Here is a 12,712-nt window from a genome sequence, read left to right as displayed (position 1 = left end):
AGGGACAGGGAAGGGGCGAAAGTGCTGGTGCAATCTAGCAGCAGATGGCAGGCGCCTAGGTGCTCTAAATCGTTCTTATTACAATGATGACAGATGGCAACAATGACTACCAGGAAAGTGCTAGTTGATATTATACGACTACCCCTTATGGGGTGATAATGGTGGTAATTAACTAAATATTGGGAATGATACATTCTGTGTTGATGTACAACTGACCTCAGGGCCAGAGATGACCCCGCACTGGCCACTCCCAATGGGGTGTGTTTCTAATGTTTCTCCATCTGGATTGTTGTAGGTTTTTTCGGGCTGTATGGCCATGTTCTAGAGGCATTCTCTCCTGACGTTTCGCCTGGATCTACGGCAAGAGGTAGTGAGGTCTGTTGGAACTAGGAAAATGGTTTTATATATCTGTGGAAAGACCAGGGTGGGACAAAGGACTCTTGTCTGCTGGAGCCAGGTGTGAATGTTTCAACTGAACACCTTGATTAGCATTTGATGGCCTGACAGTGCCTGGAGCAAACTTTTGTGGAGAGGTGATTAGGTGTCCTTGTTTGTTTCCTCTCTGCTGTTTTGCTGTTGTAATTTTAGAGTTTTTAAATACTGGTAGCCAGATTTTGTTCCTTTTCATGGTTTCCTCCTTTCTGTTGAAATTGTCCACATGCTTCTTGTGGATTTCAATGGCTTCTCTGTGTAGTCTGACCTGGTGGTTGTGAGAGCGGTCCAGCATTTCTGTCTTCTCAAATAATATAATGCTGTGTCCAGGCTGGTTCATCAGGTGCTCTGCTATGGCTGACTTCTCTGGTTGAAGTAGTTTGCAGTGCCTTTCATGTTCCTGGATTCGTGGTTGGGTGCTGCGTTTGGTGGTCCCTATGTAGACTTGTCCACAGCTGCATGGCACACGGTAGACTCCTGCAGAAGCTTCTCCTGAGTAGATTCTCTTCAACAAAAGATTGCCCCAGGCACTGCCAGGCCATTATATGCTAATCAAGGTGGTCAGTTGAAACATTCACACCTGGCTCCAGCAGACAAGAGTCCTTTGTCCCACCCTGGTCTTTCCACAGATATATAAACCCACTTTTCCTACTTCCAACAGATCTCACTACCTCTGAAGACGCTTGCCATAGATGCAGGCAAAATGTCAGGAGAGAATGCCTCTAGAACATCGCCATATAGCCCGATAAAACCTACAACAACCCAGTGATTCTGACCATGAAAGCCTTTGACAATACATTTCTCCATCTGCTTTAGGTACGATGCTGCCATCGACCTCTTCACCCGCTCCTGCGCCGGATATTGCGTGGCCACCTTCATCCTGGGCATCGGAGACCGCCACAACAGCAACATCATGGTCAAGGATGATGGGCAGGTGAGTGCTTAGCCTTCCCCTCTCTCTCACACACACAGGATGCAAATCTTTGTAAACTGTATTATTACAAGAAAAAATAACTTTGAGTATTTTTCTCCCCTCTTTGAGAAAGTTGTCAAAAAGAGCTCGGTTTTCAAGGCATATCCTTCAGTCAGGATATTTTTTTTTTGCGCAAAAAAATTAGCATTTTTCTCTACTGAGACATAATTCTGCACAGAACGTAATAATAATAATAATACATAATAATACATAATAATAAAACTTTATTTATACCTTGCCACCATCTCCCCAAGGGACTCGGAGCGGCTTATATGAGGCCAGGGGCGGCTCGTCCATTACGCGAAGTAAGCGGTCGCAGAACACTTTTTTTTGCCAGGGGCGCAAAGACGCCTCTGTAAATGCCCCCCGACCGCCACTTGTGGAGCGCCCCCTCAGCTCACAACAGCCCTAACAGTCCGGGGGGAGCCTTGGCTTTCTTGCCTCTCTGCCGGGCGATCCTCTTCCCAAAGGGGCCGGACACTTGAGCCTCGCCTCGCCCCTCTCGTTCCTGCTCCACCTGGCCAACGGGTGCGCAAGCAGAGCCGGCGCTCAATCGTTCTCCACGTTCGATCCCTTCCCCATGACCGGCTCCCTTTCCTGATCCCCCAGCGCTCTCCTTTCCCCAATCCGCGGGTGGGCCAAGGGGGCGGAGCCACCACACCTGGCTCGCTTTGGGTCCGGAGGTATTTCTGAAGACCCCAGCGTGCGCACCAAAAGTCACCTCTTCTCCTGACTTTCTCTTCAGCCATTGGGACCAAGAGAGAGAGAGAGAGAGAGAGAGAGAGAGAGAGCCTCTCCGGCTGGAGGTATCTCCCGCCTCCGCTCCCTCCTTTGTTTTTGCGCCTACCTTCAGGAAAGGTGGGCACCTCCATCTTCAGCCATTGGGACCAAAAGAGAGAGAGAGAGAGAGAGAGAGAGAGAGCCCCTCCGGCTGGAGGTATCTCCCACCTCCGCTCCCTCCTTTGATTTTGCGCCTACCTTCAGGAAAGGTGGGCATCTCCACCACCTCTCTCTCTCTCTCTCTCTCTCTCTCTCTCTCTCTCGGTCCCAATGGCTGAGGAGAAAGTCAGGAGAAGAGGTGACTTTTGGTGCACACTCCGGGGTCTTCAGGCACGCCTCCGGACCCAAAGCGGGCCAGGCAAGGGAGCAAGTGCGGCAAGTGTCGTTACTGGGATGTATAATTCACCTACAATCAAAGAACATTCTGAACTCCACCAATGATGGAAGTGAACCAAATATGGCACACAGAACTCCCACGACAAACAGAAAATATATATCAATCATAGAATCCTAGAATCAAAGAGTTGGAAGAGACCTCCTGGTCCATCCAGTCCAACCCCATTCTGCCAAGAAGCAGGAATATTGCATTCAAATCACCCTCGACAGATGGCCATCCAGCCTCTGCTTAAAAGCTTCCAAAGAAGGAGCCTCCACCACACTCCGGGGGCAGAGAGTTCCACTGCTGAACGGCTCTCACAGTCAGGAAGTTCTTCCTCATGTTCAGATGGAATCTCCTCTCTTGTAGTTTGAAGCCATTGCTCCCTTGCGTCCTATGATTGTTTGGGGGGGGGGGGGGGCGCCAAATTACTGTTTGCTTACCGTTGAAAATTACCTAGGGCCACCTCTGAATGAGGCCAAGCCCAACAACACATAGGTTCGATGCCACAATAATACAAAAACAGTTAAAAGTATATAACATACATAAAATTCCATAAACAATAAAACCAATAAAAACATAAATCCTCCGCATCTCATTACCAAAATCATTATCTGATTGCAATTGTCTAGTCGTTCCAAAGTCAGGAAATTATCTGCTACACAACATTTGCGAAAGCCTGCTCACAAAGCCAGGTTTTGACTTTTTAACGAAATGTTAAGAGGGTGGGGGTTGATCTAATATCCCTAGGGAGTGCGTTCTACAGCCGAGGGGCCACCACCAAGAAGGCCCTGTCTCTCATCTCCGCCACACATACTTGTACTTACAATACACATACACATACTTCAGGCCTGGTCACGGCACCGAGACAGCCTTGGTCGCCTTGGTGTATGACCTCCGTAGAGAGCTGGACAGGGGGAGTGTGACTCTGTTGGTTCTCTTGGACATCTCAGCAACTTTCGATACCATCGATCATGGTATCATTCTGGGTCGTCTCTCTGGGATGGGTCTCGGGGGCACAGTTCTGTCGTGGCTCCGGTCCTTCCTGGAGGGACGAACCCAGATGGTGAAGTTGGGAGATGCCTGCTCGGACCCCTGGCCTTTGACCTGTGGGGTCCCGCAAGGCTCCATTCTGTCTCCCATGCTTTTTAACATCTACATGAAACCGCTGGGAGAGGTCTTCAAGAGTTTTGGAGTTAGGTGCCACCTCTACGCAGATGACACACAACTCTACTACTCTTTTCCATCTAATTCCAAGGAGGCCTCTCGGGTGTTGGACGAGTGCCTGGCCGCTGTGTCCATCTGGATGAGGAGGAACAAGCTGAAGATCAATGCCGACAAGACAGAGGTCCTCCTGGTCAATCGTAAACCTGACCGGGGTATAGGGTGGCAACTTGTGTTGGACGGGGTTGCACTCCCCCTGAAGCCACAGGTCGGCAGCTTGGGAGTCCTCCTGGACTCCTCGCTCACGCTTGAGGCTCAGGCGTCAGCTGTGTCTGGGAGGACTTTCGCACAATTAAGACTCGTGCGCTAACTGCGACCGTACCTCGCTAAGGCTGATCTGGCCGGAGTGGTCCATGCTTGGGTCACCTCTAGATTGGATTACTGTAATGCGCTCTACGTGGGGCTGCCCTTGAAAACGGCTCAGAAATTCCAACTTGTCCAACGATCAGCAGCCAGGATGTTAATTGGTGCTCCTTACAGAGAGAGGTCAACCCTCCTGTTCAAGGAGCTCCACTGGCTGCCGTTTATCTTCTGAGCCCAATTTAAGGTGCAGGTGCTTCCCTACAAAGCCCTGAATGGTTTGGGACCAGACTACCTGCGTGACCGCATCTCCGTCTATGAACCCACGTGTTCATTACGCTCATCTGGAGAGGCCCTGCTCGTGATCCCGCCGGCGTCGCAAGCACGTTTGGTGGGGACACGAGACAGGGCCTTTTCCGTGGTGGCCCCCCGACTCTGGAACACTCTCCCCAAAGATCTTAGACAGGCCCCTACACTGGCAGTCTTCAGAAAGAACTTGAAGACCTGGCTGTTCCGATGTGCCTTCTCAGATTAGGAAATCTCCATTACCAAGTCCCAGACGCACTTTATTAGAATTAAGACTGCCGCACACTGCACATTGCATTTGCCCTATAATCCTTACATATCACCTGCCACATCAGCACTTTTAATCCTGTACCCTTTACTCTGGCCCGGCCCAGTTTTATCTTGTTTGATGTATTGTTTATTGCTTGTGGTTCTTTGTTGCCTAATACTGCTTTAGTTGTTTTTAATTTGCTTTAAGTGTATTGTTATGTTGTGTTTTGAGGCTTTGGCCTTTGTAAGCCGCATCGAGTCCTTCGGGAGATGCTAGCGGGGTACAAATAAAGATAATAATAATAATAATAATAATAATAATAATAATAATAATTGTGACGAAGGCGGAAACGAGAGCAGGGCCGCCTTTCTCCTCCTCCTCCTCCTATTCATCTCTCTTGGTGTCTCTCTCTCCCTCTCAAAATTCATCTCTTTTCCACCCCGCAGCTCTTCCATATCGACTTTGGCCACTTCCTGGACCACAAGAAGAAGAAGTTTGGCTACAAGCGGGAGCGCGTCCCTTTCGTCCTGACCCAGGACTTCCTCATCGTCATCAGCAAAGGCGTCCAGGAGTGCACCAAAACCAAAGAGTTCGAGAGGTGGGCAACTGGCAAGTGTGTCCTTCCCGCAAAGGTCCTTCCTCGCCTTGATTTGCTGCTCTTGGCTGTCCGGTGGGCTTGACCCTATAGTAGCTTGAACCTATAGTCCGAGTACTCAGCTTGGTCAGCTCAGGTCTTGCAAACTCAGGGAACAAGCCGCGGCTTCGTTGAGAGAGTCATTCAACCTAGGTGGTGGTCTTCCTCTTTTACTAACGTATTACTCATGTGTCATCGAAGGCTGGAATCACTGGGTTGTTGTGTGTTTCCTGGGTTGTATGGCTCTTGGCACATTTCAAATTCTGCAGCACTGCTGGTCACAGCTGACCTTCAGCTGGAGTGCTCAGTCGTCAAAGGCTTTCATGGCCAGAATCACTGGGTAGTTGTGTGTTTTTTGGGCTGTATGGCCATGTTCCATTTACTTACTTACTTACTTAGGTGATCCCTCGTCCGAGTAGGATAGTCCTCCAAGATTGGTGTCCTGGCAGTGGGTCCGTAGGTGACTGTGGAGCCCTATTCTTGATCGGCATCTTCTCCCGCAGTTTCCAGACGGAAGGTCATCCCGGTCGGGGTTGGCTTGACGTGCCTTCCTCATGGCACATTTCTCTCTTTCACCCTCCATTTGTGCCTCTTCAAATTCTGCAGTACTGCTGGTCACAGCTGACCTCCAGCTGGAGTTCTCAGTCGTCGAAGGCTTTCATGGCCAGAATCACTGGGTTGTTGTGTGTGTTTTTGGGCTGTATGGCCATGTTCCAGTTACTTACTTACTTAGGCGATCCCTCGTTGTCCGAGTAGGATAGTCCTCCAAGATTGGTGTCCTGGCGGTGGGTTTGTAGGTGACTGTGGAGCCCTATTCTTGACCTGCATGTTCTCCTGCAGTGAGGGCATTGGTTTCCAGGTGGAAGGCGGTCCCGGTCGGGTTGTTGGCATGACGCGCCTTCCTCTTGGCACGTTTCTCTCTTTCACCCTCCATTCGTGCCTCTTCACATTCTTCAGCACTGCTGGTCACAGCTGACCTCCAGCTGGAGCGCTCAAGGGCCAGGGCTTCCCAGTTCTCAGTGTTAGGGTTAGGGTTGTTGGAGTGGTCCAGCAGGTGATGAACCAACCTGGACACAGCATATTATTTGAGAAGACAGAAATGCTGGACCACTCTCACAACCACCATGTCAGACTACACAGAGAAGCCATTGAAATCCACAAGCATGTGGACAATTTCAACAGAAAGGAGGAAACCATGAAAAGGAACAAAATCTGGCTACCAGTATTTAAAAAACTCTAAAATTAAAACAGCAAAACAACAGAGAGGGAACAATCAGGGACATCAAATCACCTCTCAACAAAAGATTAATGGCACTTCCAAGCCATTAAATACTAATCAAGGTGGTCAGTGGCCACAGGGAGGAGGGAGCAAGCTTATTTTCTGCTTCCTTGGAGACTGGGACGCCGAACAATGGCTTCAAACTACAAGAGAGGAGACTCCATCTGAACATGAGGAAGAACTTCCTGACTGTGAGAGCCGTTCAGCAGTGGAACTCTCTGCCCCGGAGTGTGGTGGAGGCTCCTTCTTTGGAAGCTTTTAAACAGAGGCTGGATGGCCCTCTGTCAGGGGTGATTTGAATGCAATACTCCTGCTTCTTGGCAGAATGGGGTTGGACTGGATGATGGCCCAGGAGGTCTCTTCCAACTCTTTGATTCTAGGATTCTATGATTCACACCTAGCTCCAGCAGACAAGAGTCCTTTGTCCCACCCTGGTCATTCCACAGATATATAAACCCTTTTTCCTAGTTCCAACAGACCTCACTACCTCTGAGGGTGCTTGCCATAGATGCAGGCGAAACGTCAGGAGAGAATGCCTCCAGAACATGGCCATATAGCCCAAAAAAACCTACAACAACCCAGTGATTCCGGCCATGAAAGCCTTCGACAATACATTATTATTATTATTATTATTATTATTATTATAAAACCCCTGGAGGGAGGGCCCAAGTTTGCACCTGTCTCCACCCTTCTTCTCCGTGACCCTTTCCATCCTTCCTTCCTTCCCAACCAGGTTCCAGGAGATGTGCTACAAGGCGTACCTGACCATCCGCCAGCACGCCAACCTGCTGATCAACCTCTTCTCCATGATGCTGGGCTCGGGGATGCCGGAGCTGCAATCCTTCGACGACGTAGCCTACCTGCGCAAGACGCTGGCCCTGGACAAGTCGGAGCAGGAGGCGCTGGAGTACTTCACCAAGCAGATGAACGAGGCCCACCACGGCGGCTGGACCACCAAGATGGACTGGATCTTCCACACCATCCGCCACATGCCCCTGAGCGAGGCCAGCCACGACTGAGGAGGGAGGGAGGAAGGAAGGAAGGGAGGAAGGTGGTGGAAGGGGCCCTCCTCCAAGGCAGAGAGGGTGAGGGGGCCACGCTCCGCAGGGAGGCAGGGGACACACCGCGGAGGGGGTCCCAGTCCTCTCGGGGGCCCATGGAAGGGATCCAAAGATCTGGAGGGAAAGGAAAGGAGAGGAGGATGAGGAAGAGAGAAGGAAGGAAAGAAGGAAGGAAGGAAGGAAGGAAGGAAGGAAGGAAGGAAGGAAGGAAGGAAGAGACCCAGAGGAGGTCGCGGCATGGATCGGGGCCCTCGTCGACCGGGGAGCAGGAGCCTCTTCCCTCCGGAAATGTGTCTCCTTGTTTTTGTTCCGTTCTTTTTCCCAGTTCACCCAACGCGAAGCCAATCCCGCCCTCCGCCCTGCACAAAAAGACCCCCTGCCTGGCCACCCCATACTTGAATGTCCCCTCTTCTCTCCCCACTCGATGAGGAACAAGGGTTGCGGGGAGGAGGGAAGCGCGGCCAGGGTTTCGGGGCCAAAAGACAGAAGGTTCGAGGACCTTTCGGGGTCCGAAAAGAAGGCGACGGCAATACTTGAAAATGTCCGTAATGCGAAAGGAAAGGAAACAAATGATTATTTTTCTCTCTGTGTGTCTCTCGGTCTCTCCTTCTTTGGGTAAAAGAGGGTCTTTGGGGAGTTTGTCAGGGAATGTCCCAATGTGGACCTACCTGGGTTTGACCCCTTCACCTCTTCCTTCAAGTCGGTAAATACGATATTGGGGGGCGGGGGGTCATTCAAGATTTCCCCTGACCCACTTCTATTTATCACAGGATGCTGAAACTGCCCATGTGTCATGATATAAGTATCTATAGGTTACGTGTCAATTTCCAACTCAGAACTGAGAACGGTCTTGATGTGACAGGTGCAGAAGTGGAGTGAGGTTTGAATCATAGAATCCTAGAGTTGGAAGAGACCTCCTGGGCCATCCAGTCCAACTCCATTCTGCCAAGAAGCAGGAATATTGCATTCAAAGCACCACCTGACAGATGGCCATCCAGCCTCTGTTTAAAAGCTTCCAAAGAAGGAGCCTCCACCACACTCCGGGGCAGAGAGTTCCACTGCTCACAGTCAGACAGTTCTTCCTAATGTTCAGGTGGAATCTCTTTTCTTGTAGAATCATAGAATCAAAGAATTGGAAGAGACCTCATGGGCCATCCAGTCCAAAATGGCTTCTTGCTTCCTCAACTTCTGTGGGAGCACAACTGCCACTTGAGTACAGGCCCTGGCTTATATAGGGTAAACAGGAAGAAGCAATGACTCACTCTGAGAACAATGAGCCTTGCCCCGCCTCTCAAACAAAGCAAACACTCAGCAGCTAATTTTAAACACTCACTCAGATTCCTAGTGCCCTCTAAGACAAGGTTTACCTGAAGCAGAAAGGAACAACATGGCTTCTTGCTTCCTCAACTTCTGTGGGAGCAGAAGTTGGAAGCCATTGCTCCATTGTGTCCTAGTCTCCAGGGCAGCACGAAACAAGCTTGCTCCCTCCTCCCTAAGACTTCCTCTCACATATTTATACATGGCTATCATATCTCCTCTCAGCCTTCTCTTCTTCAGGCTAAACATGCCTAGCTCCTTAAGCTGCTCCTCATAGGGCTTGTTCTCCAGACCCTGGATCATTTGAGTCGCCCTCCTCTGGACACATTCCAGCTTGTCAATATCTCTCTTGAATTGTGGTGCCCAGAATTGGACACAATATTCCAGGCGTGGTCTAACCAAGGCCGAATAGAGCATGGGGAGCATGACTTCCCTAGATTTAGACACTAGGCTCCCATTGATGCAAGCCAAAATCCCATTGGCTTTTTTTGCCGCCACATCACATTGTTGGCTCATGTTTAACTCTGTCAGCTCCAGCTCCCCATGCAGGGATATGAGAGAAGCCTCCTGCAAGGATGGTAAAACATCAATGTGTCCCCTGGGCAACATCTCTGCAGACAGCCAATTCTCTCACACCAGAAGCAACTTGCAGTTTCTCAAGTTGCTCCTGACACAAAAAAAAGTATGGTGTGTTAATGGGAGTAGACTTGCACATCACAAACCATGGTTTCAGGTTATGGCTTGCAGGTGATTTAGGCATGGCTTGTTAATGGAGGTAGACCTACACATCACAACAAGCTATAGATGATCATGATATGTGAATGTAATCCTTGTAATGGGGACTATCCACACATCAGTAAAGCCTATTATCCTGACTGTCGCACTAACCATCATGAGCTTGATAAAGGCAACTGGATGGCCACTCCGTAAAGAGAAAAACTGGGCAGGAGTTCGACTTAGTGCAGTTGGACTTACGTCTGTATCTTCTTGGCCTGCAGGTCCCATTTATCCAGAAAGCTAGCATAGTAATGAGTGCTGGGAGTTGCAGTCCCAAACATCTGGAAGGCAGGATGACTTCCACCTCTAGTCAAACCAAAGGCAAGTTGAAAGAAGACCTGCAGCCTTTTGACAACTGATGCAATTATGTGCAGATTCTGCATCCACAGGGTCCATAGCCTTAAAAAGATCCAAAAGGCAATTTTTGATGTTGCCATTGGGTATTAGGGATGCAGTTTTCTTTTGACATGATATACGAGGGTTGAATGAAAAGTAATGCCTCCACCTTTGTAACTCCTCAACAGATGGCAGTACTGGTATGTGGCAGGTACTGGCTTGTTCAGTAGACTCTCCTCTACAGTTCCATACAGTAGACTCTCCTCTACAGTTCCATTTTGCCTTAGCATTGAAAGTCTTAGCATTGAAAGGGTGTGTTGTTAAAGTGTGAAGTATGGAACCCTGCACAGATGGTCAGTCAATGCGACTTAAGCAACGTATGCGGTAGGTACAGCCTTGTTCAGTAGACTCTCCTCTACAGTTCCATACAGTAGATTCTCCTCTACAGTTCCATTTGGCGGGAAGCCTTAGCATTGAAAGGTTGTGTTGTTAAAGTGTGAAGTATGGAACCTGCACAGATGGTCAGTCAATATGACAAGCAATGTGCAGTCATTGAATTATTGACAGCAGAAGGTGTCACCTCAACATCTTTAAACTTTCTCGCCCAACGACACACAGTACTCACATCATCACAATCCCCATAAACAGCTCGCATTCTCTGATGAATCTCTTTTGGGGTGACACCTTCTGCTGTCAAGAATTCAATGACTGCACGTTGCTTAAAACACATTGACCAATCATCTGTGCAGGGTTCCATACTTCACACTTTAACCACACAACCGTTCAATGCTAAGGCTTCCTGCCAAAATGGAACTGTAGAGGAGAGTCTACTGAACAAGCCAGTACCTGCTGCATACCAGTACTGCCATTTGTTGAGGAATGACGAAGGTGGAGGCATTACTTTTCACTTTATCAACACAACTGTTCAGTGCTAAGGCTTCCTTCCAAAATGGAACTGTAGAAGGGAGTCTACTGAACAAGCCAGTACCTGCCACATACCTGTACTGCCATCTGTTGAGGAGTTACGAAGGTGGAGGCATTACTTTTCACTTTAACAACACAACTCTTCAATGCTAAGGCTTCCTGCCAAAATGGAACTGTAGAAGGGAGTCTACTGAACAAGCCAGTACCTGCCGCATACCAGTACTGCCATTTGTTGAGGAGTTACAGAGGTGGAGGCATTACTTTTCACTTTAACCACACAACCGTTCAATGCTAAGGCTTCCTGCCAAAATGGAACTTTAGAGGAGAGTCTATTGAACAAGCCAGTACCTGGTGCATACCAGTACTGCCATTTGTTAAAGAGTTACGAAGGTGGAGGCATTATTTTTCACTTTAACAACACAACTCTTCAATGCTAAGGCTTCCTTCCAAAATGGAATTGTAGAGGAGAGTCTACTGAACAAGCCAGTACCTGGTACATACCAGTACTGCCATTTGTTGAGGAGTTACGAAGGAGAAGGAATTACTTTTCACTTTATCAACACAAACATTCAATGCTAAGGCTTCCTGCCAAAATGGAACTGTAGAGGAGAGTCTACTGAACAAGCCAGTACCTGCCGCATACCAGTACTGCCATCTGTTGAGGAGTTATGAAGGTGGAGGCAGTACTTTTCACTTTAACAACACAATTGTTCAATGCTAAGGCTTCCCACCAAAATGGAACTGTAGAGGAGAGTCTACCGAACAAGCCAGTACCTGTAGCATACCAGTACTGCCATCTGTTGAGGAGTTACGAAGGTGGAGGCATTACTTTTCACTTTAACAACACAACCGTTCAATGCTAAGGCTTCCTGCCAAAATGGAACTGTAGAGGAGAGTCTACTGAACAAGCCAGTACCTGCCGCATACCAGTACTGCCATTTGTTGAGGAGTTACAGAGGTGGAGGCATTACTTTTCACTTTAACAACACAACTGTCCAATGCTAAGGCTTCCTGCCAAAATGGAATTGTAGAGGAGAGTCTACTGAACAAGCCAGTACCTGCCGCATACCAGTACTGCCATCTGTTGAGGAGTTACGAAGGTGGAGGCATTACTTTCCATTCAACCCTCATATAATGGGGCTTGAGCATCTCCCAGTTGGAACTAAACTCTGGGAAATGCTTATTCAATGGAATTTCTGCCTCCCTTTGAGGCTGAGAGAGTGTGACTTGTCTCAAGGTCTCCCATTGGGTTTCCAATGGCTGAGCATGGCTTCAATGAAATACGGTTGAGAAGGGATGCAATTAAGTCGACGAATGAGGTACAGTTGAGAAATAACGACACCAAAGTACAAGAAAAATAATTTATAGTGATCTCTGCCACTGATAAATTAACAAGGTCATCATTAACGAGGTCAGTCGCCATCCTATCATCGCAGAGCAATGTAACCATTTATAGTGATCTCTGCCACTGATAAATAATTAACAGAGAATCGGAGCCAAAGGGACAAGAAAGCAGAACGATTAGAACGCCAGGGAAATGCAATCAGAGGATACTGATGATCAATTAGGGGATGGGATGCAGGGCTAATTAATTGGGGGAAACAACAGTTGCAGAGGGGTCATTCCATTGCATAGCAATACACAAAATGATTGCTTGTCCAGCAGGCACGGGCCAACTTCGTCCCTCCCTCCAGGTGTTTTGGACTCCAACTCCCACCATTCCTAACAGCCTCAGGCCTCAGG

General features: G+C 48.7%; 1 protein-coding gene across 3 annotated transcripts in view; it reads left to right on the top strand.

Moving 5' to 3' along the window:
* LOC132777499 (phosphatidylinositol 4,5-bisphosphate 3-kinase catalytic subunit alpha isoform-like) overlaps positions 1-8,201 on the top strand; it is a 63,832-nt gene extending 55,631 nt beyond the window's left edge. For all 3 annotated transcript variants that reach the window (XM_067469671.1, XM_067469669.1, XM_067469670.1), the window contains exons 21-23: positions 1,249-1,366; positions 5,088-5,239; positions 7,288-8,201. In XM_067469671.1, the coding sequence (XP_067325772.1) occupies positions 1,249-1,366; positions 5,088-5,239; positions 7,288-7,573 (556 nt within the window). In that variant the 3' untranslated portion in view covers positions 7,574-8,201. The remainder of the gene's footprint in view (positions 1-1,248; positions 1,367-5,087; positions 5,240-7,287) is intronic.
* Positions 8,202-12,712: the final 4,511 nt, after the last annotated feature.

This window comes from Anolis sagrei, chromosome 6 (assembly GCF_037176765.1).
Source record: "Anolis sagrei isolate rAnoSag1 chromosome 6, rAnoSag1.mat, whole genome shotgun sequence".
Classification (NCBI taxonomy): Eukaryota; Metazoa; Chordata; class Lepidosauria; order Squamata; family Dactyloidae; genus Anolis; species Anolis sagrei.
The sequence above is the reverse complement of the archived record's forward strand: the minus strand, read 5'-3'. Positions and strand labels throughout refer to the sequence as shown.